This window comes from Sphaeramia orbicularis, chromosome 22 (genome assembly GCF_902148855.1).
Source record: "Sphaeramia orbicularis chromosome 22, fSphaOr1.1, whole genome shotgun sequence".
NCBI lineage: Eukaryota > Metazoa > Chordata > Actinopteri > Kurtiformes > Apogonidae > Sphaeramia > Sphaeramia orbicularis.
In genome coordinates this window covers 54,388,183-54,416,146 of record NC_043978.1, presented here as the reverse complement: position 1 = coordinate 54,416,146, position 27,964 = coordinate 54,388,183, and the positions used below count along the sequence as shown (strand labels likewise).

Below are 27,964 nucleotides of genomic sequence, written 5' to 3'. Positions count from 1 at the left end.
TCGTCTCTTTTCTCTTCTTCATTGTCATATTCAAATAAATCCCAGACAGGACTCTGCTGCTTTCTCCCAACTTTAGTCTCCATGTTTCCAGGTAGAGTGGGGACCAGAAGACGACTGGAAACCACAAGTGAACACAAGTGACGGACCGTCAAGAACTGTATGGTGTCGCTAACTAAAGTGCTAGAGCGAAATAAATCACTTTCGTATCAATCCGACGTTGACAAAGATGAAAACAAAGGGAATTTTATCCATAATTTTTATCTGTTTTAGTTGGTTTTGTAAACACAGTACAGTTTCAGGAAGTTATCATTTTTTTCTTTTAATTGTAGTTTTTATTTATTTCAGTTAACGAAAATGTTTTTTCAATTCTAGTTTTCGTCATTTCTTTAGTTTTCGTTAACGATAATAACCTTGGTCTGACCTCCATATGTGTGAAGGTACCACTGATGTGAGGACACAGATGATCATTTTACAGACATATGCTGCCATCAAGTCAATATCTCTTCCTTGAAGTCTGTGGTTATTTCAGTCGGATAATGCCAGGCCTCATTCTGCACCACATCCAACAGCGTTGCTTCATAGCAAGTGGTGAAATCTAAATGTATGAAATACTATCAAGTTGGTCAGTGAAAACACTGAAAATATTTTTTTGTGTTTCGTCAGTTACATAAAGGTTTGAACAAATGTACACATCTCAGATTTTAGTTTTTCATGTATTTTAGAAAAAGTCCCAACTCACTTTTTCCTGCTTTCTAATTGTATCCTTTCAAATAACTACAATTCCCTCCCACTGGCAACCAAGACATCAAAATAAAATAAATAAATAAAATGAAGGAAAAAATATTTTTTTTAAAAAGTGAAAGCATCTGAACAGAACAGGAAAACTGAACATTCTAAGAGCTAAAATATCTAGCGTATAAGTATCTTCAAACTAATGACTAGACAACATGAAAGGTTTTTTAGTAAAGACTAAAGCATTTTTTTTCTCCAATGAATTTTCAGCATATTGTAATTCAACTGGTTGGACAGGAAATGAGACTTATGCACCTTCTCTGAGCTCTGTTTACAACCGGTAGAAACTCTATCCCACAACAGACGGCTATGGGTGTTTTCAGACCAGTGACTGACAAGTGTATTTACTTGGAATGTGCATGAATAATTGATTAGTGGATTAGTCAAAAAGGTAGGTATAGTCAATTTCTTTTTGTAAGAGCTAATTAACAGTTATTTATGTTACTTATTTAGTTTTCAGAGAGATGCAGAACTAATGTGTGTGATGCTGTTTCGTAGAGTCTTAAATGTGTTTAAAGTGTTTTAAAGATTAAATGTTACACTTGTAGTATACTTGTACTTGGTTTGTCTGTTTTTTTTTTAAATGATCTATTTATTTTTTGGTTTGGTTGTTAATGATGACTTAATCAATTTAAACTGATAATTCAACTTCAATAAAGGGATTAAAAAACACTTCTGCAGTGATCAGTGGTGTTAAGATTATGTAAGACATGACTGTACAGCTTTACTGACTCCTCACAGAAGCAACATGGCAGCTAAACTAACCTGCAGGAGGTATTTGGATTTTTCAGCTTCAGGTTTCCATAGTGATATGAAGACACACACTGTAACAAATGACTGTAGAATTTACACCAAAAAGTTGTAAAATTGCAACATAAAAAATTGTAAAAAAAAAAAAATAAAAAAGTTAAATTAGTAACTAAATGGGTTGGTAGAGTTGGTAGAGCAGCTCGTCCAATAACCAAAGGGTTGGTGGTTCCAATCCTGGCTCTGACTGTCCATATGTCCAAGTGTCCATGGAAGACACTGAACCCTAAACTGGTCCCAGTTGGACCTGGTGGATTTGGAAAGAGCTGTGGACACCGTGAAGGAGGAGAAAATGAGCTAAAGAAGTGCAGAACATTTACCATTTAAATCCACTGTTAAATCTACATGTTTAAACTGTTCAATCTACATGTTTAAACTGTTCAATCTACATGTTACTCCGTAAATATGTTTAAAGTTGGATGTGTTTTTTACAGTATTGTTGTAGAAACCACAGCTGCCAGTTTTTTTCTGTAAAAACAACAGGAATTTTTTTTTACAGTGCACCAGCTCATCGATCTGTCGATTTAGTCCATTTAGCTGGACCGATAGGAGAGACTGACGAAAGTTGGGTATATCAAAATTTTGCTGGTTTTTACCCCAAATATCTGTCAGCTGCAGCTTTAAAGGTTCAGTATGACTCAGACACTTAGAACCATCTAAAAGTGATAATGTAGCAACAAGGCGACAAATGTCCCTCTGTAGAGATAGAGAATATGTACTCACAGCGAACAAAACTAGAGGAATTCTCATTGTTTGGTAAAAACACACAACAGTAAACAGAGATCTGAATGTTATATTCCATTTCCACTATTAGATCCTCCTAAATCCCCCTAAACTGTGCACATTGGACTTGAATTTTGCTCTAAATACTTTGCCACTGGTTTTATTCTGTGCTAGATCTTGTCTGTGGGAGTACATGCTTGGTTTGCTGCGCTGTAAGACTGACACACACAACTTTTCCAATGCAGTCCTACAAAATAATCCTATTGCCAGTAGTATGTACTGCTGTCTACAAAAAGGAATATCATATTTGACTTTAAAAGCTTGGGTGTTTTTAAGACCAAAAAAAAAAAAAAAAACCCACCATGTTTATATTTAGTGGAGGAACACTGCCATGTTGCTAGTTTTGTAATGTATTAAAAAAAACTCAAGACAAAAATTCTATTGAGGGAATAGTTAATAGAAATAATATTTACTTCCGTCAAAAGTAATAAAATATAATGAAAGTAGACAGGAAAATTTATGCAAATGTATTTGGTTGGTTAAATTGTTCTTGGCATTGTCTTTGTTTTAGTGGGCAGTGGGTGTTCAACTTCTTCCTGGTTCTGTGTGTGACAGTGTTTATTTTTCAGGTGAGAGTGTACTCAGGTGTTTCTGTGTCTAATACTCACCAGACCAGGAGACAAAGGGGTCAGATTCAGCAACTTCTTGTACTGCTCAAAAGTGAAAAACTGTGGAAGAAAGATCAGGACGAATGAGCCGTCAGAAAGTCCCAGGCTGATAACTCCACACATTACAGCCCATCGCCACATTAACATGTTTTAAAAAGCCATCAGGAAGAAATGGAACTTCAGCTTTCCTCGACAAGAACAAGAAAATTAAGCAGAGTTTTAACTTTAAACCACAACCCTTGGGGAAAGAGAGACACATTCACTGATTTGTTTATCTGAGTACAAGGCCAAATGCCAGTAGAGGCTTCTTAATCGGATCTTTAATTTACTTTAATTCTTCGCTCCAGAGATTTCTCATCATCGGCTAGCTTTGTTCGCAGTGTGAGCGATTAGCCCAGTGCTATTATACTTGTCTTTTTTCTTTTGTTCAGACAAGGTATAGCTTTTTTTAGATGTTAAAAAAGCTATACCTTGTCTGAACAAAAGAAAAAAGAGAAGTATTATGACATAAGCAGAAGACAAAATGAATGTCTTTAGCCTTAGCCCAGTGTTTTTCAACCTTGGGGTCGGGACCCCGTGTGGGGTTGCCTGGAATTCAAATGGGGTCGCCTGAAATTTCTAGTAACTGATAAAAAAAAATAACAAAACAAATTTACTAATAAAGAATATATAGTGAGTTGAGAGACAATCACACACATAACAGACATGACAAACTGAGTGTGAAACTGCAGCACTGTGGTTCTGTTTCTGTGTCAAATGTTCACTGTGGTCAGTTTCAGATGCTGCAGCTCTTTCATAATTCATAGTTTCAGTTCTTGTTTGTTCAGTATTAATTGTCCTCCTTGTAAATCACAGCTGGACTGACTGGACAGATCCTGACCAAGGAAAATAAAATTCTCACTTTGTGCAGTAATCTACACCTGGATTTACTGCCTCTGTCCACAATAATAGACATTATATAGACTAAATGTCATCTAAAATTAACGTTTATTTGCAACATAGTATAGCAAACTACAACATGATCAAAAACAAATTAATTTTAGCAAAAAAAAAAAAAGTGTCCCTTTTGAATGTTTGGAGTCGCCAGAAATTTGTGATGTTAAAATGGGGTTATGAGCCAAAAAAGGTTGGGAACCACTGTAGTATAGCAAACTATTATCAAATTAGAATCAAAAACAAATTAATTTTAGCAAAAAAATGTCCGTTTTGAATGTCTGGGGTCGCCAGATGTGATGTTAAAATGGGGTCAGGAGCCAAAAAAGGTTGGGAACCACTGGATTAGCTGATCTTCTCAGTGTGGGAGCTTATTTTTAAAGTTCACACATGTCATTACAGAGCAGCTTCACACCGGGGCATCAAGGGCCCCCTCTGCGCCCCCTTGGCCCCATTATACTGCCAGCAGGAAGGGCAAGATGTTCAGCTTTCTTTCCAACATGAATAGAATAAAACATAGAGCTGAGAGAAAAACATGCTGTAGATTGTTGTAAGTCAATATTTGGTAGACAGACAGAACAAACAGGAGTGTCTGTGGAGGCAGAGCTGGTGGAGGGCGTCATGTGTTTAATCAACATGTGAAGACTGTGTTAGAACGACTGCGGTTGGGATGTTGGCAGCAGAGCAGTTCGACTGCAGAGAAACCAGAGCCTGAATGTGGCAGCTCCTCTGTGAACCCACTAATGCATCCTTTTCTTACCTTGACTGCTCTCTTTGGTGTCTCTGCCAGAATTGGTGGAAGAATTCCCTTGTAGAAACCGAATATCCTGTAAAGACACAATAAACATTAATACTCTTGATGAGCCATGTAACATTCAACACTTGGGGTTTAGATTTTTTTTTTTTTTTTACATTTAACTTTTAATCCAAGCTAGTTCAAGACCATCTAAAAATCAAATCCTGACCAACGGGACCTGAATGTATCAAGACTGAGATAAAACTAAGGCTTTGAGGGGTTGACCAAAGCCAAACTTTAAATTCACATATCAGTTACATCCAGTGTAATCGAACTGTGGCATGTGGATGCCACCACAGACACTGATGCAAATGAAGTAAGAAAAAAAAAAAAAGGCTTGTTTTACACAGGAAATTAGAAACAGTGACATGATGCAAAGAAGATGCCCAGAGAAGTCACATTTGTTGCCATCACAGCACTGACTTCTGACAATCCACAACACTGTGTTTTGTTTCAACCCTGACAGGTAGAATTATTTATTCTACATGGCATAGGCTACTGCTTTTTAGCTTATTATTAGCTTACCGGCTGATCGGCCGTAAGCTCCTGTCGTCATGTGGCGTCTGTCATCTGTTACAAAACTTTCAATCGTCTTCTTCTCCGAAACTACAATTCCGATTGACTTCAAACTTGGTATACAGCTTCTGTATGATGATGTCAACAAAACTTAGTGAAACTATTTGGATCCGGATCTAATTCTGGATTTGGTGCCACTTTGAAAAATGTCCCCATTATCAGAGATAGGAAGTGGATGGATGCAATAACTCAGTAAATATAAATGATCTCCAGTGTAAATGTCTCCAGTCCAGCCCTGATGGGGAGATGACCCAAACAGAATGTCCACATGCTGATCAGGATCTTCTTCTGGATCTGGAACTGACGCAAAATTTAACATGGGCTCTGATGGGGAAAACATTTCAATCGTCTTCTTCTCTGAAACTCTAGTTCTGATTGACTTCAAACTTGGTATACAGCTTCTGTATGATGATGTCAGCACAAGGGAGTGAAATTATTTCCATCCGGATCTGATTCTGGATTTGGTGCCACTTTGAAAAATTTTCCCATTATAAGAGATAGGAAGTGGATTGATCCAATAAATCAGTATCAATGATATCAAGTGTGAATTTGAATTTTTGACAGATCTGACCAAAACATGGACTATTTCTGTAATAGAATAAATACACAGAACTGGGGGAGAATAAATGGCATCTGGATACATTTCCCAAAGCTTTGAATTTGGCCAGTAAGCTACAGGGCCATTGGTCCGATTTTTAAATATCTGTTGTCCAGAGAAAACTTTGTGTCTCATCTGTATTGACTGATGTTACATAAATGTGTTTAAGCTGGACATTTCAGGTACTTATAGTTTTTTGGAGTGAAGAATAACTTCTTTAAGCGAGAGTCAGAATTCATCAACCCCCTTGATGACTTCTTGCAGAGTCTCCTGAACATCTGGTTATGTTATACACACCCAACAGACAATATTTATTTGGGCCACCTGTAGTATAGGTTACAGGACACAGTTGTGATGCCATTTCTCATGCTATGTAAAGCTTATGCAGTGTCACAACATTGTTGCATGTGGTTGCACCATTGTTGCACCACTGACTTTCACTCGAAGTTGCATTAATTTTGGGCCAAGATCTATTGATAAGAGTCAGACCACTGTGTAAAGTCTTCTCCAACATCCCAAAGATTCTCAGTGGGGTTACGGTGTGAACTCTGGGATGTGTTATCCATGTGTGGAAAAGGTGTCTCATGCTCCATGAACCACTCTTTCACAAGCTTGATGACCTGGGATGAATCCTGCAATTAACTGTCCAATCTTCATGCTCTCTTTTAAACTGAAGGTGGATAAAGAAACTAGAAAAGCACTTGGAGAGCGCAGACCACCGCCAAGGCAGATCAGTGCCCGGGGGGGGGGGGGGCACTTTTTCATGTGTAAGGAGGAATAAAAACACTCAAGAAAAAAAAATCTTTACTAGGGTTCTCATAATTCATGCATGAAAGGGTTAAATACAACAGATCTTACTTTTCTTATAATGCAGCCTCCCTGTCAGCAAATACATCCAACTTTCAAACTCTAAACTCTCCTCTTGTAACACATTTCTTGTAAAACATTTGGTACATACTGGGATATTTTCTTTAAAACACATAATCTTTGTTACGTTTACTCCTGAGTGACTCATGAAACTTTCTTAGTCATGATTCATACTACTTTTCACAGGCTGAGCAGAACATGTAAGAATTAATGGAGCCCTTTTTCAGGGAATTTAAACCTGAGCCCATCATAATCTCTGATATTATTGCATATGGACTGTTACAACGGACACAGAACTCAACCTTGAAAAAGCAAAGCTCACAACATGGAAACAGAGAGTATATTGCTGCTTCTTTGGCAACAGAACCACCAAAATATATTTTAAAACCACAAACCCTGGTAAACATGTTCCCCAGGAATCTGCGGAGGAAATGATTTGAGGTTTTATTTCCGTAGTTGACATACTAGATATTTCAAAAGACAGGAGCTGTATCATTTTAGTCAATTTGCTTTGCTTCTGCTCAATCACACATTCAGCCATGATTTAAGGTGCCCTTTGTGGCCGGAAAAATAATACAATTAACCAGTGAGTTATGAAGGTAGAAATGTCTGCCTACATATTACACAGTTAATTACATTACAATATTACATTTCAGCAATCAATTTGACTTTTTTGTATTATAAAAAGTAAATGGACACTTAGACTGTTGCTTCTCTTTTGACACACACGTTAAAACAAACATCCTCTGAAATCCCATTTAAAGTTTGTGAATGGTGCACTCTTTTCTTTTGAAATATTCAGCTTCCTACTAAGTATAGTGTATCTAAAACAACCCCAAAAACTGCCACATTAATTTTTAATTTATGCATCAGCAAAGGTGCTTAATTTTTTTTTTTCTGCCTCTGCGTCTTAATGCAAGATCAGATTTTCAACACGTAATATAAGCAGATAAAAAGAACTACGAGATGACTTCAAAAAAAATGTGGAGAAAGGACAGTTGGAAAAAATGTTTTAAATTATGATATTTTCAACATAGATAGATAGATAGATAGATAGATAGATAGATAGATAGATAGATAGATAGATAGATAGATAGATAGATAGATAGATAGATAGATAGATAGATAGATAGATAGATAGATAGATAGATAGATAGATAGATAGATAGATAGATTTTACTTTATTAATCCCCTAGGGGAAATTCAGAATACAAAATGCGGTCACCGCTCCACAAACACAGCCACACCACATCAACACACAATAAATAAATAAATGCAGAGTATAAGTAGCTGTGAATAACTTAGATTAAAAAAGACGTAGACTTAAAAGACAAGATGTGCTACATAACATAAAACATAAAAACACAAAAGCATAAAAATATAAAATCATAGAAACCCACCCACATATGCCCTTCTGTAAGCACTGATATCAGCCTTTAAGTCCATCTGTGTAAAACTGAGGGCCAAGTGGTAAAGTGGTAGACAATCAGGTGTCACTCTGGGAGGCCTAAACTTGTTTCTGTAAGTCAAACCTGAGTCCTCACCATCAAAGTCTGATCCTTAACAACATGGGTTTATGTAAGGGTGTCATGGGAACAACAAACATTTCTTAGTCCATTAAAAGAAGAGCAGTTGATGCTCACCAGGGTGGAAAACATTACAAAAGAATTTCTGAAGAGTTTGAATTCCAACAGTCACCTGTCGGGCAGATGTGTATAAATGGACAAAGCTCAACACCTCAATAAAGATTACACCAGAATGGGTCTGTAATGAGTCAGGGGATCGCATTCAACCCAAACATCCACCATGACGTTTGAACTGCTGTTCTGAAGACAGGAGCTGGAGATCTGGATACCGATGCTGTGTTGATGTTGGCTTTTTGGAGTCAGGAGTGATCATATGTGGACAAAAGGATGGAGATGGGGGAATTCAAGAGGTGATGGGTCAGCTAATAGTTAATGCTATTTTACTGACACCAGAGTGGGGGGGGGGGGTGAATCCTACTTTCTTTTTTCTTATGAGTTTAACCCATAAAGACCCAGTGCTACCTCTAAAGCAGTTCCCAAATGCATTTTTTTATCTAACCTTTCTTAAATGATTGGTCACCATCTATTGCAATATTATCCCCAGTAATACTATAATCGAGTATTTTCCTGAATTTAATTCACTCATCTTGTAGATTTTCATAAAAGCTCAGATTAAGGTTGAGGGTGATTAAATCCGAAATGGATAAAAATGAAGAAAAAGTGACTTTTTCAGCAAAGATTTCAATAACTGAACATAAACCAAGTGTCTCCATCCACTATGACAGATCAAACTCCATGACTTTTACTGGTGAATCACAAAGTTATTATTGTTAAAAACTAACGAAATGACGAAAACTAGAATTGTAAAAACATTTTCGTTAACTGAAATAAATAAAAACTAGAATTAAAAGAAAAAAACGATAACTAACTGAAATTGTATTGTGTGTTTACAAAACTAACTAAAATGGATAACAATTATGGATAAAATTCCCTTCGTTTTCATCTTTGTCAATGTCGGATTGATACCAAATCGATTTATTTTGCTCTAGCAATTCTAGCTGCTGTCACCATACGGTGCTTGGCGGTCCGTCACTTGTGTTCACTTGTGGTTTCCAGTCGTCTTCTGGTCCCCACTCTACCTGGAAACAGGGAGACTAAAGTTGGGAGAAAGCAGCAGAGTCCTGTCTGGGATTTATTTGAATACGACGACAGAGAAGAAGAGAGACAACTAAACTACAACCAAACTAAAACTAAGCATTTAGAAAAAAATGAAAACTAATAAAAACTATCAAACCTGCTCTAAAAACTAATTAAAACGAACTGAATTAGAGAAAAAAAAAAGTCAAAACTAAATAAAACTAAACTATAATGAAAAATCCAAAACTATTAGAATCTTGGTGAATCGATGTTGTAGAAGATGGCGGTGTTGGGCAGCCATGGCTCAGGAGGTAGAGTGGGTGGTCCAATAACTGAAGGGTTGGCAGTTCAAATCCTGCTCTGTCCTAGTGCCGTGTACCTTTATGTCCTACAGTAAGAAACTTCACCCACCTGATCAGTAATATAAAGCACTTTGGGTGCCTTGTAAAGCACTGTAGAAATCTAATCCATTATTATTATTCCATGTTCACTACGGAGACTCTGAAAGTCTGAACAGGTCATATCTGAAAACCATGAAAAGATGACAAACTGCATTTTACACCAATTATTTACATGTATTTATAGGATTAATGGATCAACATATATTAAATATTTTTGATCAGTAGATGCTGTTGGTCGCTGGTGGTTGTCTTTATGGATTAATATATTTTGTGCATGGTCCCACGGTTAAATTAATAAACTAATGGTGCATCAGTGCTTTTGGAGAAGTTAAAGACCTGACTTTAAGCCCTAGAAATGAAGAATCTGAGGCAGGAAACACCAGTGGACCAGCGAACATGGATGAATTCAGACTGTCTTATTAGTAGAAAAGAACAAAAATTCCCTTATGCCAGTATGCAAGGCTAAGAAAAACCTGTCATAGTTTTTTTGTTGAAATAATTTTAAATATAATGAACGCTTTTTCCACATATAAATATTATGAGGAAGTTTTTTCTTGCCACTGTCACCAGTCACATGTGTTTGCTCCTGGAGTTGGGTTTCTGTAAATTGGCTTCAGAGTCTGGTTCCAACCAGGTCTTTATGTAAAGCGTCATGAGATGAATTTTGTTATGATTTGGCACTATATAAATAAAATTAGATTGATTGATTGATTGAGCCTACTGCCACAGTACTGTGGCAATTAGCATCACACATGCCATGTGCCTACCCAGTTACAGGAAAAGGTCATACCAGTTACTGGCTACGTCCAGACGACAATGCTCGTGGTATTTTTGTTTTGCGGATTTAAAAGTTTCACGTCAATGCACGTATCGTTTCAAGAAGTATCTGCGTCCAGGTGGAAATGGGAGGGTTAAAACAGTGTAATACGGATGCCAGACCTATATGTGGTGCTGTACACGAACACAGACAGAGCCGCAGGATACACTCAAATCACAGAAGAATATAGTGAGCATGCTCATGAGGTTACGTCTGGGGTTTTCTTCTTCTGGTCACGTGGTACTACGGTGTCATCGTTTCCAAAAAGTGGTGTTTTACCCATCCATATGGCAACGTGAGGGCGGCGTTGTGGGATTTCTCCGCTCTGAAACCCGTTCTCCAAAAATATCATTTTACGGCACTGACAAAGCCGGTGTCATGTGGACAAAAGGATGAAACAATATTAAACTTTTGCGGAGTGACATAATTTCGTTGTCGTGTGTACGGGGTGTATACACCATATATCACCACAGTACTGTGGCAACAAGAGGCTAATGAGTTCATGGAACACTATCCATGATAGGCTCTGCGGCAACAGAAAAAAACGATATTTCGTGCCACAGTACTGTGGCTGTAGCCACTGCCATAAATAAATAAATGAACAACTTGAGTGTTTTGGTCTTGTTTGGATACCCCTTACCTGGATTTATGACATCTGTAGAAATCTGACCACGTTTAAGGTCCTGTTTATGCAGAACAATAGGGGTCATGAACTTTCACACATCACTACAGATAGTCGTATGTTTCCTGTTTTGCAAAGTCGGCACAAAGCATGTTTCGTATACATTCAGAAGTGCCTGCATGTGCATTTCTTTCACCCTTTCACTTGGTAAAAACATGGGTGGAATAGCTCTTTGATGAACTTGTACAGTTTACACTAACATAACTGTGCACATGATGTCAGAAACCTGTATAATTACTGTATATAGAGAGCACATTACCAGCAACATAAAGACAAAAACACTATGTGCTTTAAAGATCTGAAACATTACACACACACATTACGTTCATATTTATTTGTTGACAAAAAGCCACTGGCAACAGCAAGTATTTTTTGCTCTGCTCTCACACCTGCATGTTATTCTAAAGGGATTGCCTGAAACAGAAACAGGTAAAACTGGTCTAAAATGTTAAACACGAGAATCACTAACACAACACAGCTAATGATCATCCTTTATTTTGGGACTGATGCAGATGGGAATCAGTTCAACTCAACACAAGGTGGTTACATGGCCATAAATATTTAATTTTTACACTGGTGCAAAAGTGACAAAATCATCATAAAGTGACATGTTTTCCAAATGAGCAAAGTAAGTTTCTTCATACAGAACATGGCCAACGAGTTGACTGATTCTTACAGAGCTACTGTCTGGAGAAAGCCTAACAGCACATAAACAGTCAACTAAGCTGTCGCTGTGCCAGAATAACACTTTTCGTGGTTGCCAGCTGTCAGTTGCTATTTAGCCTCCCATACTTCCTTGTTTCTTTACTTATGGAACAAGTTCCCATCAGACATTTTCCTCTAATGGAAAATATGAAAACACTCTATGTAAGCTTCTAGTATTTTTGAGAGTCAAATAGTCCAGTGGTCTTACAGGTGGTCACTTTTTTCAAAAATTATTCCTGGATAACTCAAGATAAGGAGAAGAATACTGTATACTTTTCCAAACCTCCCATAAAACATGTACAAAACAAACTATCCAGAAGCATCTCAGTCCTGGCCAGAGCAAAGGGGATATTCGATCGAAAATCACTTCAGATTCTGTATAATTCATTGATCTGACCTTATTTAAGTTATTGTTTGGAGGTATGGGGAAATACATAAAGTTCATTATAAAGACTTTTTCTACTGCAAAAAAGAGAAGTTCACAATGTTTGTTTTCGTGAACACATGAATCCACTATTTTTCCAATCTAAAACTGTAAAACTCATTGACCTCGTGGAATTCCAAACTATTCAAATAATGTATAAAGCAAAGAATAACTGACTGCCGGGCAATATTCAAGAAATGTTTAGTGAAAGAGAGGGAGGCTATGATTTAAGGGGAAGATTTAATTTAAAGATTCATAAAGTACGCACCAGGTTCAAAAGTTTCTGTATGACCATCTGTGGAGGAAAACTGTGTGTGGAGATAAAACAAATATCAAACAGAATTCAGTTTAAAAAAAGATATAAAGAACTGATTCTTGAGAGGTCCAGTATTTAATAATGACACTGAGGCCTGTTTGTTTATGGATGATGTTGTACTGATAAATCTGCTGGAATCATGGAAGAAAAAGGTTGAATAGTTGAGTCTGTTTGTATGACTGTACTGACATGAACAGACTGTTTTGTATAATTCAGTTACTGCATTATGGATTTGTTGTGGTTCGATGCTAAAATTAGGAAAATAGTATTGTTTGATTCTTGTATTAAGTTAATGATAAAGGTGTAAAAGCACTGAGGGGTTGGATTAAATCAGTTTAGACTTCTTCCTACTCCTTTTCGACCATGCAATATTCAGATTTGTATGTGCTTGAAGACAGATTCTGTCCATTTAAATGTTATTTTGTTTTTATCTTAATTTTCTTTGTTTTGTTTTAATTTGTTTCTTTGCATGTTTGAAATAAATAAATACATGAAATAAAACAAATGAAATGAAATATGGTAAACAGATCAAATGTTATGAGAGAAACCCACAATGCACTATTATTTTTTACTGTATGGCTAGTGTGTGATATAACTTTTACATATGTCATATAAATGCATCAGAGGCAGAAAACACTTGTACTGGCCGATGTGTCCAGTCATTATGATTTCTTTCTTCTTGTTGTCACATACTCCATTTGCAACAAATCTAAATCTGTCACTGGAAACAGACCCAAACACATTCACTATGTCCTCATATTTGACAATTATACGATAAATTACTGCTAGGCTGTATAACTACAAATTTCACTGCACACTGACAGTAAAACACATGCGGTCTCTCAATCGTTGCCCTAGGAAGGGTAAAAGAACCTGGAATGTAGTACCTGGTACTAGTTTTTTGATCTCTGCTCTGCTGAGGTTCCAAAATGGGGGAAGAGATACTAAAAGTGTTAGGTGTTTTCAGGTTATTGTATTATATTATTGTATTATATTGTATTATATACAGTACTTGTATTGTACATATATATATAGATATATATAGATATATATATCTTCTATTCTGTTTATTATTTATTTGTTCCATTGATGACTGTTTGTGGGATGTTCATGCGATGGGTCAGAGTGTTTTTCTTCTTGTACTGCTGCTGTTGTAACAAACCAATTTCCTGCAAAGGATCAATAAAGTATCTATCTATCTATCTATCTATCTATCTATCTATCTATCTATCTATCTATCTATCTATCTATCTATCTATCTATCTATCTATCTATCTATCTATCTATCTATCTATCTATCTATCTATCTAAAACATGACGTGTAAACACTGCCGACCCCTGATTGGTCAGAGAGTTGTCTCTGTGTCATTGCATCATCAATGTGTGACCCGCCATTTAAAAAAAAACACAGATTCTGAAGTTTACAGTAAATAAAGCGGTAGGTTAATCCTTATGATGGCAGCCGGGCTCAGTCGAGGGGGTCGTGGAGGTTTAGACATTTCTGTCCTTGGTGACCAACAAAAAAATTCAACGTCAGCTTGATGGGGCAACACGCACTGAGCGAATTTATCAGCAACCCTCTGAGCAGACGTCACAGAAGTTACGCGCCGCGTCGTTATGATGTCAGTAGTATCCTGTAATGGGAATGGTCTCCAGGAATAATATGTGGTACCCCAGTCGAGTCGAGCCAAGCCAGTTCCACGTTGTGGAAATGCAGCATAAGTGTTCCAGCAGTTTGTTCAGTTACACTATAATGTGGTTGTATATGAATAATTCATACAGCACAGAAAACCAGTATATTATGTTATCTGGTGTATCACCCAACACTAAGGGGGAAGTGTTACGACCAAATTCTTGATGCATTTTCACTGAAGGTGTGCATCTGCTGAATGTACTTGTTGCTGAAAGTTGCTGATTTTGTAAGGAAGTACAGAGATGTTCAACATCATGTCATTACACACCTTAAACCAATGAAAATGAGGACTGGGGAGGCTGACAGTAAACAGATTATTTTTAACACATATGGGACAATTCCACAGCTGATAGCTATGTTGCTTTTTGGTCATGGACAAAGTTTGAGGGACTGCATATTGATAGTGAACACAGCTCTGTGGACAGAGAAGACAGGGTGGTGTGAGCGACTGCATCCTGTGAACGGCGGCTCCAGCTCTGTTGTGACAACACTCCTTACAAGTCAACACAGATGATCTTGGTTGATTGGATCCAAGTGTAAATATTTTTGCTGCTGGCACATATTCCTATTGAACAATACTTGAGAAGGACATGTCATTAAAGGGGCACTGAATACACAACAGCGAACCACAGCTAATTAACAAAACACTACAGATGTCATCAGGTGACAGGGCAAACTGGTAACATCAGCACCTGACACACATGATGCACCAGCTCTGCATGACTGTCCCAGCCAGTAATGAGGATGATAGCTCAGGATGATTCCATTTAGAAGCCAAAAATTAATCCCTCATATCGTTTGTGTAAACAAGTTATTTCAGTCGGACGGAAGGCCCTACCCTACGCTCTCTTTTTCCATGCAAATGGCAGCCACAGATTTCCCGGGTGTGGTCAGGCTGGGGAGCCACCAGGTGATGAACGAGGAGTGAAATTTGTTACAGAATAAATATGGCCTCTAGTGAGTGGGCATCATTTGAATCCTCATTTGATTTCCAATGTAAAGTACACACAAAGTCCCTTTTTGGCTTTCCTAAACAAATGGTCTCCAGACTTAAACCGATGGAATGGGAGGGAGCTAGAGTGGAAGCTGGATGTGTGTGTGTGTGTGTGTTTGGGTGTACGATTTGTCTTTCATTTTCATAAACCTTTACTTTTTTAACAGCCTCCATCCATCTGGAGATGAGTGCAGCACAGAACTAGGCAGAACAACACCCCCACGAATACCCTCCACTTTTGTCACAGTCGGACATATTAATTTTGCCAAATGTCTTGGCTCACAACAAAAACCATGGGAAAGATGAGCAGCCCCAGGGAACTTTTTAACATGTCAACAACCACCATGCTTCATCTGCAAATATTTTCACTTTCTCAGTGTCTACTGTAACCTTGACATTGTCATTAGGGTGAGCTTTTTGCAATATTCTTCACTTCAAAAATTAACTAACATGACCAAAAGAATGTGAAGAAAATAATATTTTTGAAATGATGTCAAAGATATTGATATGTTGTTTTGCAGAGACAGGTCTTACTGTCATTTATTAGTCTGACAGGAAACACACAGTTAATGACACACTATTGATGTAGCTGTGGAGAGTGTATACAGTGCAATGACTATGATGTTTCACTAGCTGGGGAAACAAAATCCTTTCACAGTGGAAGAACATAATGATGGCTGTAACAAATCAAATCACTTGAAGAACAAACACCACCACCATAGGACCAACTGTGGCTCAAACTGTAGGAATATTTTAAAGTTTAATACCGCTGAGAGCTACTAGACACTGGTCCAAAAAACTCTGGCTCCCATAGACTTACACTGAACTTGCCTCACACATCAGTTAAGAACTATTATGTCTTTACATTGATTCTTGTTTATTGCATAACACTCTTAGACCAATTATTACCTCCGCCAGGAGGTATTGTGATCACTTTGCTTTTTGTGCGTGCGTGTTTGTTTGTTTGTTAGCAAGATAACTCAAAAAGTTATGGACAGATTTTCATGAAATTTTCAGGAAATGTTGATACTGGCACAAGGAAGAAATGATTACATTTTGGTGGTGATGGGGGGGGGGGGGGGGGGTCAGATCTGTCTTGGCGGAGGTCTGCGCTCCCTGAGTGCTTTTCTTGTTGACAGATGTAAATGTGTAAATGTAGTTGGAGTTAATATGTTATACAAAATCAAATGTTAGGTGATTTTCTTTGCAGATATTTTTTTTTCTTTGAAGGTTTTTTGTTTTTTTTTTAACTTTTGTGTGTTTATTAAATCAAGTGGAGAAAGACAAATAGCATTCCATAAATTGGACTGGAATTGAACCCAGAGTGCTGCATTTAGGCCTCAGCCTATGAAGTGTAACTTCTACCAAGTGAGTCAGTGCAGTTCCCCAGTGTTATACAAATACTTGGTTAAAGGTGCTGGAGACTTTTGCCACCAATTTTTCATCAGATCTGCCAAACCTCAGTCATATCCTAAGCATCATGAATCTGTAAGTCTTTCTGTGATTACTCATGTTCTTAGTGCCATCCACCACAAACAAACCTTACCCAGGACGTCACTCGGGCATCTTCAGAATTTTGTTGCGACATGCATTGTGGGAAACGGAGGTTTGCGCAGCCACCTGACAGCGGCATTATATGGTAAATGGACTGAACATTTTCTACACCTTCGTGGTGCCCAAAGCGCTTTACAATTCCTCACATTCACCCATTCGCACACACACTCACACACCAGCGGGTGACTGCTGCCATGCAAGGCGCTGCCTGGTCCTACTGGGAGCAATTTAGGGTTCAGTGGACACTTCGACATGTGGACAGTCGGAGCCAGGATTCGAACCGCCAACCCTTTGGTCACTGGACAACCCGCTCTACCAACTGAGCCACAGCCGCCCCAATATATGGATGAAACAAACACGTGGAAACAGCTGGAGGAATATGCACAGAAGGAAGGGAGCTCCTGCTGTTTCTGATCGTGTCTGTTCCAGCTGCCGCTGTGCGAGCCTTCGCTTCCCACAATACATGTCGCGACAAAATTCCAAAGATGCCCGAGTCACCTCCCTACTCATTTGTTAACCCATGGACTGTTTCTGGTGGATGGCACTTCGAAATTGTTCACCATAATGCAAGAGATTCAGGAGAGTAATGACAGACAGACTTACAGATTCGTGATACTGAGGATATGACTGAGGTTTGACAGATCTGATGAAAAATTGGTCATGAAAGTCTCCAGCACCTTTAAGTATACCACATTACCACACCAGTAAGCTAGCATTTAGCATTAGCATAGCCACAACCCTTCACATGAGTGCAACTATGCCCTTTTGTCCAAATATTGTCAGTTACGGCTCCAAGAAGCCTGCAGAACAATAGCTAAAACTCCTGGCTTCCAAAGGAACTTCAGTGTCCATGGAAGGTCCACCTCTTACAGTCTGTGGAAGGGACCACAGACCACTGGAGGCAGTACACACCAAACAAACGAGCACATTTTATTTATACAGCGCCAAACCATAACACAAGTTATCTCATGACTCTTTACATTTACAGCTGGTCGAAACCAGACTCTCAGGCCAATTTACAGAAGAAAGGTAACAGAACCCTCCAGGAGCAAACACTCAACACCCCACCAACACCAGAACTAAAATCCAACCCCTTTGTTGATAGTTGCCGCTATTCTTTAAAATGTTAATCTTTCAAATTGGCCTTTTAACAGCTATTGTAACTTACCAAATATAGAAGAAATGGCGAGGCATGACGACTATGACATGACATTTTTTTAACTTTATGGTACAGTCCATTTAAGACGTTTGTTTTAAATACATCGCCACCACAAGGACATGTTGTAACACATTTTGGAGGCTCTGGTGTAATGCATAGTTGATGGTTGACTTTGACTTCTGCTGTTTAACATTAATAAGTATGCAGTTCCAACATTTCACTGAATTCTTTTGTTTTACTTGGTATTTTTATTTCACCGTTTTAAATTGTACAGCTGTTTTTATGTCTTCTTAATCTATTCTTGTATTTTTAGCATATAATTTTGCTTTTTAATCTTCGTACGACACTGTTTTTAATTGTACAGCTGCTTTATGTCTTTAATCTATTCTTGGATTTTATTTTTTTATTATTATTATTATTATATTTTATTTATTTATTTATTTAGGTTTTCCCCTGTAAGTCGCTTTGGAAAAAGTGTCTGGCAAATGCATAAATGTAAATGTAAATGTAAATGAATTGATGAACATGTTGCTATTTCTTTCTCTTATTTAAGAACTCATTTTTTTTTCGAAAACTGTCACTTCTCTTTGCAGCATGGCTGATCAGCATACAATAATAGCAGAAGTTATAATTACTGATAAACATCATCACACATTTAATGATATTGTCATGTGTTAATAAATAATTTCTTTGTGATAGAACATGATGTTTATGTACCAAAACATGACAAGTGTCCATCCACAGTTCACCAAATTCGTAAGCTCGTCTTTTTGATTTTGTGCAATTAACCCTTTCATGCACAGTGGTCACTCCAGTGGACAGCTATTCTACAGCTGCTCTGTTGTATATTCATGGGTTTTGTTGTTTTAGTTGCATAATCAGCCAACGCAGTGGATGCTTATACACCATCCCATACACTGACATTCAGACCAGTACTGTAGCTTCGCTGTTCTTGTAAACCTGATCTGCACTAACATGATTGAGTGTAAATGAATTGCTAATTGTTAGACTGTAATTAACAGGGTTTTTTATTTCAAGGGTTTTATTTTTTTTGCATATTTTCTCCATGAAGTGAGTAATAACTAGTATTAAAATATGTTCAAATGTGAGAAAACATCAGATTAGCAGCATTAAAAATGTTTTCATTTGTGTTTTGGGACAGTGTTGTTCAGTCAATGGAGGTCATTTTAAATTATGAAATTCCAGTGGACCTACAGACTATCTATCTGGGTCTAATAACTGATGACGTAAAATAAAAAGAGAAGACACTTACCTATTTAACCCTTTCGTGCATAGTGGTCACTACAGTGGACAGCTATTCTACAGCTGTTCTTTTGTATATTCATGGATTTTGTTGTTCTTTTCGTTGTTTTTTTGTTTTTTCTTTACACATATCTTTATTAAAGTTTTAAGACACTACATGTCTTTTCTGACATGAATTGGTAACATTATGTAGATCTCTCCTGAGGATAAACCCTCAGAATCACAAGCCTTCCCCACAGTTTTCACACAATTTTTTCAGTAAATACATGTTTCTGTGTGTCAAAAATTAAACGTGTGGTGTCCAGCTGAGTGGAAATTTTTGCAACTTCATGAAAAATAGGTTCATAAGAATTTTTTTGTCATTATTACTTTTTTTTAATGTATTTTAAAATTTTTTTAAAATTATTTTTATTTTATTTATTTATTTTATTTATTTATTTTTCAGAAGAAAATTTTCTATCACATTGTTTTTTTCATGCCTAAAGAGGAATAAAAACACTCAGGAAAAAAATTTGATTAAGGTTATTCGTGATAAGATAATTCGTGCATGAAAGGGTTAAAATATTAATTCTTGCAAAAAGGTTGTCACAAGGAACTGGTTAAAAAGTGACCCTTTTTAACCACAGCAATGGCTGGACATTATAGAGGAACCATGGAAAAATTAACGTTTCATTTGAGGATTAAGGTGAGAACTTTGAAGCGAAGATGGGAGAAATGGAGCACATTCAAGGACACTAATTCTTGTTACCAGATCTGATGTGGAAAAGCAGACGAGTGCATATGGAACAGCACACCCCTCTTGTTGGTTTGTGCTCTGTTATTATTGTTACTGTGCTGAAGAAGTGTTTTAAAAACGTTTAAAAATAAAAAGTAGAAAAAAAAAAATTTCATTGTTCTCACACCACTTTCTGATATTGAGTTTTAAAAACATGTTACTTTGCCTCAAGAATTAATTGCATGGTGTAGCTGAGAGGACATTTTTATAAATCCATGGAGAAAAAAAAACTCTATTGCACTGTTTTTTTCATGCGTACGGAGGAATAAAAACACTCAAGAAAAAATCTCGGCTAAGGTTCTCATAATTCATGCATGAAAGGGTTAAGCTGACATGGTTTCTACTTCACACCTGTTTGACTGTAGCAAGTGTGGGTCATCCTGATCTGCACTTCTTCAAACTTTCCTGGATGTACGTATGTTTTGCATGGGTGGTCTCTGCTGGAGTCCTCCCCCCAAAATGATACACAGTGAGTTCCAGGCATTACTCACGGATCTTCTATAGGCAGGCCAACCCGCTCTGCTGTCATGCACGGACCCTTTTAATATTCCTGAGGCCGTGCTTTGGGTCCCGACCCAGTCTCTGGATACCACACTGGTAAAGAATGCGCGAGAATAGAGTCTTTTTGTTTGCCTCCAGACGGAAACACTTAACACATGCTCGTGCTGCTGCACCCACATGCAACAGAAAACGGAGCGTGGCCTGTGAGGCAACACACAACCAAGTGCAGCTAAAGCACACTTTACACTGTCATACATTTATGAGCGGAGCTACAGGATTTCATGCTTTATTTCTCGGATTTAATCGGAACCTAATGTTTAATTTTGCTAACTTCAATTTTATCTGAAAAAAACACTCTCTTCAATCAGCAACAGCTGTTCATATACACGAGTGAACAAAAAATAAAGTGTATAGCTTTGGCTATTGTGCCCTTTTTCTTGAAGTTTCTTTCAAATTGTTTTACATATGGTCACATTTCCATGTCTGTCTTGTTAGTTGAATCACTTCGCTCAAGCTGAGAGCTCAGGTTTCTTCCCTCATCGCCTCTGAGAGAGTGAGGCCGGGTGTTAGCTCAGTCCTGCCATGAGCTGACGGGAGATGTTTATTTTTAATAATAATTCTACAACAGTGGGGCCTAACACTATTTGTATAAATTATAACTAAGTGGTTTGGCCTGGAGGTAATCCACGATCTGCTACCGGGGAGTGATTACAGCCTCAGCAAAAACACACTGTTAGTGATAATTGGCTGATGGGAAAGTGGATCTTCTGTCTGTGGGGACTCTCCAGGATGTAATACAGCTTTGCGTGAACTGGCTGTCACATAGTTTTCATAGTTGATGGGGAAGACGCTGTGTAATTTGGCAAACGCTTCATTGTGTCACCATGTTCTCTGGAAATTTATTCTGACCTACTCCCAGTGGACACACCCAAAAAGCATGTAGGCACAAGGGCATTAAATTTCACACTGTGAGCGTTTGCGTGTGGGTGTGTGGGGGTGAAAAGGGCATAGCTACTGTAGCAGGATAGCTGTGTGTACGTTGAACTATAGCCAAGAGAGGATTTCCAACTGACAACTAGCCGGCCTCTCGCCCCGCGCTCGCTCACACCTTGCAGCAGATCAACTTTATATCCGCTGTAAAGCTGTCGTCTCGCCGTAAACAGACCAAGTGGCAAACACTTTCTCCTACGCCTGCACTGTCTCACAGACCTGTCACGTTGCAGGCAGAGGAGGTGGGAGCATGGCAGGAAGACTGTCTTTAGTTAACTGTGAAAGTTTTACAGTTTGGTTTGAAGGCAACAAAAGCTTCCCTCTCATCCAGTGTGAGTTACAGCCAAGGTTATTATCGTTAACGAAAACTAACGAAATGACCAAAACTAGAATTGTAAAAACATTTTCATTAACTGAAATCAATAAAAACTAGAATTAAAAGAAAAAAACAATAACTAACTGAAACTGCATTGTGTGTTTACAAAACTAACTAAAGCATATAAAAATTATGGATAAAATTCCCTTCGTTTTCGTTTTTGTCAATGTCGGATTGATACGAAAGCGATTTATTTCCCTCGAGCACTTTTAGCTGCTGGCACCATATGATATTTAACGGTCCGTCACTTGTCGTCACTTGTCATTTATAGTCGTCTTCTGGTCCCCACTCTACCTGGAAACACGGAGACTAAAGTTGGGAGAAAGCAGCAGAGTCCTGTCTGGGATTTATTTGAATACGACGACAGAGAAGAAGAGAAAAGAGACGACAAAACTAAAATTAATACTAAAACTAAGCATTTAGAAAATAACGAACACTAGCAAACCTGCTCTAAAAATTAATTAAAACTAACTGAATTACAGAAAAAAAGTCCAAACTAAATAAAACTAAACTAGAATGAAAAATCCAAAACTATTAGAACCTTGGTTACAGCAGTTGTTTTTTTTTTTTTAGTAACCAAACCCATAACAGGGTACAACAGTAGCCTGACTGACTGTTTACAGTGTTTACATTTTCAGCTGTGACATTGGTTATGCACCTTATACTTAATAATTGCACATGTTATATATAATTTATCTCTGAGAGTTTGCACAATTATCCTTACATTGCACATATAATGTAAATATACTTCCTTTTTCTTAGTAATAGTAGTTCATATTTTATGCTCAGTCTTCCTAGTTAAATTATTCTATTTCTATTTTTAGACATCTTAAATTCTCTTGGCATTCAGTGTGGACAGCAAAGTAAGATTGTCACAGTACAGGGAAACCTGTTTCTTTACTGTACACATGACAATAAAACGCACTGAATATTTGAATCTTGAAACCTGTAAAATGTTCAGTTTTCAAACGCCTATTGTCCAACTTCACCTTTCAGTTTTTTTTATTTTCTTTTTTGTTTTTCATGGGGGAAAAAAAGCAGCCACTTCAAAATTCTTCGAACATAAAACACTTTTGTCTAACATAAAACATTTTTGCCTAACATAAAAGATTTTTTCCCCGTGACCCTACTGAGGATAAAGCGGGTTCAGAAAATGAATGAATGAATGAATGAATAAACATTTTTGACACCACAAATAATCCTCTTCCCTCAGCAGATGGCATGACAGGAGTATTAGAGCATAAACAACACTAATGCTGTATTGACAGATTTTCTTAATGGTGGCTGTGGCTCCTGAAATTGGAGTTCTGGCATTCAATCTCCAGCTCCTATCCTTGAGTGACAACACCATGTCCATTGACCATTTTAGACACAGTAAACAGAGTGACTGGTGACAGCAGTGTTCTGCAGAAACTGGGTTAAATCATGTTTTTCAGTTTTCTCACTGAAAAGCAGTCACAGATAACCTACCCCTCTTTGCGGAAGATAGTCCGAAAGCAATCACCCAGGCTCTTGTAGCTGGTGGGGTCACTGGTTCCCCTCTGGATCTGAAACCTGCAAAAACATTGAAGTTTTCATTAAATCTTTTACAACTGCAAACATGACATTCACAAAATTTCCGCTTTAAAGATTCAAACTGTTGTATTTTGTGACATCTCACAGTGTAGTTGCAACCAACCAAGGTTATGATCGTTAACGAAAACTAACGAAATGACCAAAACTAGAATTGTAAAAACATTTTCGTTAACTGAAATAAATAAAAACTAGAATTAAAAGAAAAAAACGATAACTAACTGAAACTGTATTGTGTGTTTACAAAACTAACTAAAACAGATAAAAATTATGGATTAAACTCCCTTCGTTTTCATCTTTGTCAATGTCGGATTGATATGAAATCGATTTATTTCCCTCAAGCACTTTTAGCTAGCGGCCCTTCATGGTCCGTCACTTGTGTTCACTTGTGGTTTCCAGTCGTCTTCTGGTCCCCACTCTACCTGGAAACATGGAGACTAAAGTTGGGAGAAAGCAGCAGAGTCCTGTCTGGGATTTATCTGAATATGACGGAGAAGATAAAAGATATAAAAAAACTAAAACTAAACTAAAACTAAGCATTTAGACCAAAAGGAAAACTTATAAAAACTAGCAAACCTGCTCTAAAAACTAATTAAAACAAACTGAATTAGAGAAAAAAAAACGTCAAAACTAAATAAAACTAAACTAGAATGAAAAATTGGTAAAACAGTTTTTGGTCAAACAGACAGATGGCAGACTGTAAGCCACCTCAAGACTTGATGCCACCTGCTACGAAACAGAAAAATGAAGCGTCTATTCAAGGTTACTGTAGAATTGATGGCACAACATAGTGGATTCCTTCATCAAAAACCTGATTCCTCTGTAGATATTCCAAGATAATGAAAAGATAACAGTATTTATTTCCATGCGATTCGACACTTATTCATATTGTATTCCATATCTGCAGTGAGATCCTCTGAGATCCGCCCCTTAATCCTCTGCAATCTCAATCTCTGGTACTTTTGACCATTTATCATTAGGGATGCACCGATTCCGATACAAGTATTGGGTATCGGCTCCGATACTCAGTGTGTGTACTCGTATTTGTACTCGTAAAAGTAATCCAATACAAATGCACCAACACCACTTACAGCCGTGTGACATTCCCAGTTCAGTGCAGCAGGTACGAGAAGGAGGAAGAATGTGTGAGTGTGAAGAGTGTGGAGATGGAACCAAATAAATGAGGCTGATCAAAGTAAGGCTGACTGACAGTACCGTTCAGACACAGATACAGACGCAGCCTTCTGTCCGTCCTCTGCGTACATTCCATCTGTTTTCCAGCTGATGGAGGATGAGTACCCAGATGGAGAATACCAGCAGGAGTACAGAGCGGTGCGGACCGCCGCCAGCGGAAGTGAAAACCAAACTGATCACTCATTTGTCTTTTCTCTTCCTGCTGAGGCTAAACTTTTAAACCTTACAGAGAAAACGCTGCAACATTAGTATCACAGTAGTGTTCCCTCTGTCGACTACAGGTTTGTTATTACTGACTTTCTTCTTCTTCTTCTCATTAAACTTTCCTCTTCTTCGTGGTATTTGTCCAGTATGGTTAATTCAGAGCGGCGCCCCCTGGTGGATTAATTGACAAACGCTCATTCCAACACATTAAATGTCAGTAGCAGCACTTTGTTCCAGTCAGACTAATGACAACGACAATAAAGCACATTTACAAAAGGAACTAACAACTGGAATAGGATTATTAAGTACTCATATTGGTACTCGGTATTGGCAAGTACTCAAATGTAAGGACTCGTACTCGGTCTGGAAAAAAGTGGTATCGGTGCATCCCTATTTATCATAAACTCTTTTCAAAGAACCACAAACATTAGCGTGGGTTAAGTTCAGGTTTAAAACAGAGGAAGTGTAATGTCAGTATGGCTGTAACTAGACAGGGAACATCTTATAATTTCTGTGTTTAATTTGGCTAAAACAAGATACAAATATAATCTTAACTCTAAAATAGCTTGGGAGTGACCTGGTGAAGGTGAAAAGGTTGTGATTTTATTATTAATTACTCTCATTTACATATTTTCTTTCTTTATTGATCTCACTAGGCCTGTGTGTGAAACACACTTTACACAAATTTGTATCTTTATCAAAATGAGCAAGTTTCCACTTCATTTTCCTCTCCCTTTTCCCCTCATTTCCCCTTTTTTCCTTGTGCGGCTAAGATGAGAGACTCCTACCACCAGGTCCCCCCAGTGCAGGGGAGAACTCAAACATTTATTTAACCCAACCGATCCAATTAGCCACCCCAACTCCCCAGGACCCGGCCTTTTGCAGCAAGCTTTTTGGCTACTAACATGCTAGTAAGCCAATTGTAACAGCTCTTCAGTTACGTGTAAATTTTTAATATGATGGAGCCAGTCGAGGGCCTTTCTATTGTGTAGCAAACACCCTGTTACCTCCCTAATAAGGGCCGGTGAGTTGTGTGTAAATCTTTTACATGGGAGACCAGTTGGGGGGTAGAAGAAAAAAAAAAGGTGCCTGTTAGAGATGAAGAGTGTCAGTTACTAAGACGATAAGAGGAAATCTCATTAAATGCTGCCATATGTCAAGTAAATAGTCTGATAAGATTACACAGTGGTTAAATACTCAGTAGTTTACACAGTGAACAAAGACCATTAGATGATAGAAAGGTTCGAAGAGTGATAGATGAAAACTTGAAGAATTAAAATCCACAAATAGCAGCAGTGTTTGTAAGAAGAGAAACTGAGGCGACATTTAAGAGGGAAAGAAGAAACGGGACAAGAGAAAGATTCCCTCCTCATATGGCTTCAACTGCCAGGTCACAAGGTCAGCAGTAAGTCGTCCACGCGGGTGCCTGATGGGGCCATAAAGAGCCCCCAGGTTCCACTGGAAGGGGGGGGGGGGTGCAGTTTAGTGGGGTGAGCGGCCTTTCATATCGCTAACAGATTAACATCTTAGAGGGGTGTCCCTCAAATCCAATTTCAGGATTCCCAAATAGCTTGTAACCCGTTCCTGAAAACCAGTTAAAACAGCATAATAAATAGATGTCTGACACCATATTAAAGAGAAGAAGAAAAGAATGACTCCAGGTATGAGGGGGTCTGAGGAATGAGGGTACGGAGGGAGGGACCGGGGGCCCGGAAGATTTAAGACTACTGGGGCTTGTAAACAAATTCAAATCGGGCTTAATTAAAGGCACATGATGCTGGGGTCAAGGATGGAAAGCCACCTTGTCCCAGGTCTCCCCTTGTCTCCTTTTTCTGTGCCTGTCCCGACCCAAACCAGCCCTGACAGAAAGACCGTGAGTTTACGTGACAACTTTTCTTCCTGGTTTAAACTGATTAAAGGTTGGATCCTATTTCAGATGTCCATGTAAACACCTTATTCCAGTTGAAGAAGAAAAGTTGGGATTAAATTTAAACCTGATTAAAGTCACTGGTTTAATCCTCTTTTAATTGCGGTTTAAATTCTTCCTGGACATGTAAAGCCTTTATTCTGTTTGGACTTTATTCTTTCCATTCTGCACATGCTCAGTGTCTTGTCCTGTCGCACACATTCTGCGCTGGTGGAAGAATCTGTACTGCAGTCTAGTCTTCCTAAAGCGTTCCAGTGGAATATTCTGATGGGATCTACCAGCCTGGAAAACCCTGAAGGAACAGTTCAACACTGGCTTTGGATTCATTCATTTGTCCTGAACTAATGAGTTTGATAAGTGGGACAAACAGTTTGAACTGCAGCCCTTGTGTTAGCTTAGCTTAGCCTAGCTTAGCATAACGGCTTCATTCCTCTGGTCAGAGGTAGCCAGGCTTTTAGAGGTGATTTGTAGTATTTTAGGAGTGATTTTGGTAAATTCAGTTCTCCCTAATCATTCCTTTAGTCCGCTGGGGTCAATATGATCACAAACTGAGGCTCAGATCATGGTCATGTGACTTACTGCAGGAAGAAAATCTGGGAAATAAAAACTAATGCAAAGCTAAAATGCTAAAGCAAAGCTAATTTAGCGCATGCATCCCTTCAACAAAAAGATTTTCCAACTTCCGTCAACACAACAGTCCACAGATTGTATGAGTGCAGTAAGTCGCAGATCTAAAGAAATAATTAGGGAGAATCGGATTTGACAAAATCACTGAGAAAAGACGACAAATCACCTTTAAAAAACTAGCTACGTGTGACCATGGAAATGCAGTGACTATGCTAAGCTAAGCTAACAGAAGGGCCGCCAGAACCGAATAAACGTTTCTCATGTAAACCTTTATTCGGGTTTAACGTTTCCATGTAAACAGAAGAAGAGAGGGTGAGGTTGGCAGGGCTGTGGTCCAGTTCCAGCCCTCTGACTCCACGTGTGACCT

At 38.1% G+C, this 27,964-nt stretch overlaps 1 protein-coding gene across 2 annotated transcripts in view; it reads right to left on the bottom strand.

The window, feature by feature from the left end:
• slc25a21 (solute carrier family 25 member 21) overlaps positions 1-27,964 on the bottom strand; it is a 345,575-nt gene that overhangs the window by 11,380 nt on the left and 306,231 nt on the right. For both annotated transcript variants that reach the window (XM_030127622.1, XM_030127623.1), the window contains exons 4-6: positions 23,544-23,627; positions 4,684-4,750; positions 2,991-3,050 (exon numbers count right to left, since the gene is read on the bottom strand). In XM_030127622.1, coding sequence (XP_029983482.1) covers positions 2,991-3,050; positions 4,684-4,750; positions 23,544-23,627 — 211 coding nt within the window. The remainder of the gene's footprint in view (positions 1-2,990; positions 3,051-4,683; positions 4,751-23,543; positions 23,628-27,964) is intronic.